This window comes from Mytilus edulis, chromosome 11 (genome assembly GCF_963676685.1).
Source record: "Mytilus edulis chromosome 11, xbMytEdul2.2, whole genome shotgun sequence".
Lineage (NCBI taxonomy): Eukaryota > Metazoa > Mollusca > Bivalvia > Mytilida > Mytilidae > Mytilus > Mytilus edulis.
Genome location: NC_092354.1, coordinates 10,830,111 through 10,834,714, shown reverse-complemented (window position 1 = coordinate 10,834,714; position 4,604 = coordinate 10,830,111). Strand labels below are relative to the sequence as shown.

The 4,604-nt window shown below is 31.0% G+C and overlaps 1 protein-coding gene across 1 annotated transcript; it reads right to left on the bottom strand.

The window, feature by feature from the left end:
* Nucleotides 1-1,255: 1,255 nt before the first annotated feature.
* LOC139493974 (whey acidic protein-like) lies at nt 1,256-4,076 on the bottom strand. Its single transcript, XM_071282143.1, has 5 exons — nt 4,008-4,076; nt 3,351-3,465; nt 3,002-3,052; nt 1,988-2,149; nt 1,256-1,419 (listed from the first exon to the last, which is right to left on the bottom strand). The coding sequence occupies exons 1-5, from the start codon at nt 4,074-4,076 to the stop codon at nt 1,385-1,387; spliced, it is 432 nt and encodes a 143-aa protein (XP_071138244.1). The 3' UTR covers nt 1,256-1,384.
* Between the last annotated feature and the right edge of the window lie 528 nt (nt 4,077-4,604).

Below are 4,604 nucleotides of genomic sequence, written 5' to 3'. Positions count from 1 at the left end.
TCTGATTTATTCTTACCAAATACTGTATATTTGCTATATGAAATGAATTATAATAGCATAAAATTAAGTACTGGAATGAAAAATCAGAAATTATATCAGACCATTGCTGACAATGCTGACCAAAAATCCATATTGAATGCGAAAAGACAAGTCAGCTATGAATTCCTGTATCTTCTTCACGGTAAGAATCTTATTCTTTGTTAAATCTAAGAATAACAATCATTTAATACAAGTTTTTTGACCTGGCTTTTCCTGTATTGGTCCTGATGTAGACTCGTGGTTAGCTGTATTTGGATCCAGGACTCGACTATTGCATAGTTGGTTAATAAAAGTCTCATTATATGGACTTTTTCATATTGGCCCTGTAACAAGCTTGGGGTATTGATAATGGTCGCGGACAGTTGCATCGAGACCATTACAATCGCCCTTGGCCAATATGAAAAGTCCATACATTAATACTATGATATAGTTCAATCTTACATTAACACATGGTATGAATTTGAAAAAAACACAAGCGTATTCACATCTCTTATAATGCCTAGTATAAACGCGTTTTCTAGTTAAGAAATAGCAACAAAAAAGCCCGTGGACATTGTATATAATAAAATTAGAGTGGTACTTAACTGCTTTTACCAGGATTATTCCAATTCAGCAACATAATCCATTCAAACTTGTAAAAAATTGCTTAATAACACAGACTGTTTAAATTAGGAGGTACCTTTTTAAAACTTGTGTATGGTGAGTGCCATACTATCTGTACGTTACTGAACACATGTAGGTTGCATTTTGAGAATCAAAATTGTTCTAGTATCAGCATAATAACCTCATTCATAAGAGCCCATACCATATATTGTTTATGTTCATATTGCGCTAAATTTCAGCAAACGTTAATCAATTATTAAAGTGTATATTGCACATAGACATGGTCTTTACTTAAATATAATATATGCTTTTAACGCATACGTTTCGCTGCAGGACATATATGTAAAATTGAAAATGGAAATGGGGAATGTGTCAAAGAGACAACAACCCGACCATAGAAAAGACAACAGCTGAATTGCTGAGATGACCACGCATTATTTTCTAATATAAATATGTTGAAGATATCACTCTATTGTTGTATAATTTAAAAAAAATATCTGTAAAAAATATTCAACCTAGAGTATTTTTGTGATTACTGTTATGTGTATGTAAAAGTATTCTGAGATTTTATTGTGCAGCTTGAAAAAAGGAGAGAATAAACGAAACACGGCAACACATTGAATTGATACTTTATTATCAAAACATGTATATTGGAAACATAAAATACTGTTATCTCGTCTGCAGTATTTATCAATAAACAGGATGAACACGTCATCAAATGACAACATTTGTCTCTAGAGCATCAACCCAGTTTATGTTTATAATATCTGGAGTTTACTAAAATATAAAAATTGATTAATGTTAGTCATCATAAATGGTTTATTTTAAAATACTCATCTCAATAATCATTAAAATTAGAATGATGTATTTTTTACTTGAAAGGCTTGGTATTGTGCATCCTTTTCAATTATATCCCTTAACTTTGGCTGAAAAAAATTTTCCCTTCTCAAATTTAATCAGATATTTGATTTCTCTTTTGTTGCTGTTCATTTAAACCTTGATGCAATTATTTTATAACATATTGTAAAGTTTTAAATTATTTTACCCTATCTTCTGCCATACGCAATGAACCTTTAATGAAATGGCTATCAATGATAGTTGTCTGTCATGAACTTACAGTTTATTTTTTCCACTTTCGGTTCACCCAGTACATTTTATAATTAACCATATGGTATGCAGTTGTCTCATAGTTAAAGGTCGTATGATGATCTTCAGCTAGCGCTGATCACATTATTGTCCTTTAGGCTTTGTTTTAAACTTTGCTCAATGTTAATGATATCAGATATTTTCATTTTTATATAAATAGGATTTTCTCTCAAATAGAGACTTAGGTTATTAGCTTTACCTGGATCAACACAACTTAAGTAACATCCCTGTACACAACACTTTTGGTTACCAGGACAACGTCCATCGTGTACACAATTAAATGATCCTGGTCTAACAAATGCTGCACACATCTGGTCAGGTCTAGTGTTAATTGGACATACACCGGGTTTTATTATACGTTCTACAATAAAATAGATAACGAACGAAACAACGTGAAAACATATTTATCAAAAGGTACCAGACTTGTTTGAAATAACAAAAAAATACAATAGATTTATTTTCCTCACTTATGATTTTTTTTATATTGAATATATTATTATCGTGGACAATTTCCCTTGACAAACTTAATTACTACAATAGATGTATATTTATCATAAACTTACAAAACACTTAAATATATATATGGTTCTCAACAAAATATAAAATACTTTAATAAGTATATATGTTTATCATAAACCTATAAACAAACAATGGTATAAGTGTACCCTTGATCAAACTGCAATTTTATAAACTGAATTTGAATAATAGTTTTAGACGTGTGATATGCCTTCTGTTATCAACTGCGCTTAACTTACACCAACTGCTGCCGGTATTTATCACGTTCTTTTCTCTAACGTAATCGCATATCAATTTGACATAACTGTCTCGGCAAATCCCAGAAAAAATAATATTTAATGAACCAAGAATTCCTGTATATCTTCTGCTGAAGTATATGATAAAAAGAATATAACATGTCATGTTTCATACCAATTATCATCACCTAGTCAACATCATCATTCGGGCCTGTCGGCTCTCGATCTGATAAGGGATCCGATATTAAAAAAATACCATGTTATAATCTTAATATATTGGTGTATTCAAATTGTTTTCCTCATGAGGGAATTCTAGGTGGGTAGCAACAGACGGAAATAATCCCATAAAAGGGTGTTTTTTTGTATTTGAATGAAATGTTAAAATGAACAAGATAATAATTGTCTAGTGTTTCGATCGTTACATTCTGTTATTTAAAAAAATAAATAATGTAGTGACATACCTGGTTCTCGACATGATCTTCCACATTTTGGATTAAGACAACATATTTGACCTGTAAATATATAATAAATTAAGGTTGTTTTGACCTTCATATATGTAAGATTTCTTTTACAAAATTCGACATTGTACTTTAAGAATATTTTAAAGTCAGAAAAAAATAAAATTTGTTGATTTTTTAATGTGCGTTAAATTCAAACACAATCCAAACTAGCGCAGTTGTTTATATAATCTGATAACACCTAATCTGAATGACACTGGTTACTGTAATAAGCAAACCAGAACACTAACCTCGTTTGCACTCCTTATCTGAGTTATACTGGTTCCTGTATTAGGTAACCCAGTACACTAACCTCGTTTGCACTCCTTATCTGAGTTACACTGGTGCCTGTACATGACACACATGGGACAAGCTGGTGTAGCTTTGTGACTGGTACATTTTGGACATCCTGGACGATCAGGTGCACACTGTTTGGTAATCAAAAGAAAACCAAAACACCAATAAATGAAGTAAATGGATTTTTTTTAGAATTCAAAAGAGAAAACAAAAGAAACTGTCAACAAGCAACAATTTTTTCATGTTTTTGTTATTGAAATTATATTGCTTTTCTAAATATCAAAACACCTTTTGTGCCCAAATTGCACCACATGATCCACTAACACCACGATTATGAAAGTAAACCCATTAATAAATCTTTTGCGCAGTGCATAAATACCGAGTTACGTTGAACATCATGAGTATGGCGAAAATAACAGGGAATTTTATAATAGATAAAAAAAAATACACAGATTCTACACCTATAATCTATAAATCACGACCATTTTGTTATATTTGTGGTGAAGCAGAAAACCACTTTTTTCAATCTTGGTACTTTCCATTGATTTTTTAAAAGATGGACAAGACGTTATATTTTGTTTGATTGACACAACTTTGGCTTTTTATTGTTTTATTGTTTTCGAGACATAGGTTTTACAAAGTCTGAGTAGCAGCTGTAAGCTCTTTATTATACCTCAATTGTCCAATCGGATATAACTTCATGTTTTAATGAAACTAAGCTAAACGCTACAACAACGTTCATGTAGGGTAGAAGTTTAAAGAAAAACATATCAAATTTATTATAAATTCAAGGTAGATATTGTTTATTCAATACAATGTTATTTAAAAACGTGATGTGGTGGGATTTTAAAAACTTGTTGTTCATTTAATTTATAATTTTACTAAATGGAACATGTAGATCTTAATTTAAATCAAAATCATTGATTTAAAAATCAATCATTCTATTTGAATAACGCGGTAATCGATAAAACAAGGAAGACACTTTCTTATTATTATACTTTTGGAGGCCTCGGTGACTAAGAGGTCCATGTAGTCACTTCTGTAATAACTAGCCAGTCAATACTGAAGTTGCTAGTTCAAACTCCACTCGTGCGGTGCACTGAACTCCAATTGTAATTGACCAGGATTGTCAGTTTTCCTATCAAAGGTCGGTGGTACTCCGGCTTCCTTCACCAAATAAACTGACCGCCACGAAATAAAAGTGAATTTAAAACACAAAAATAATTAAAATCAAAATATTAATATACTTTTGTTAGCACTAAAACAACTT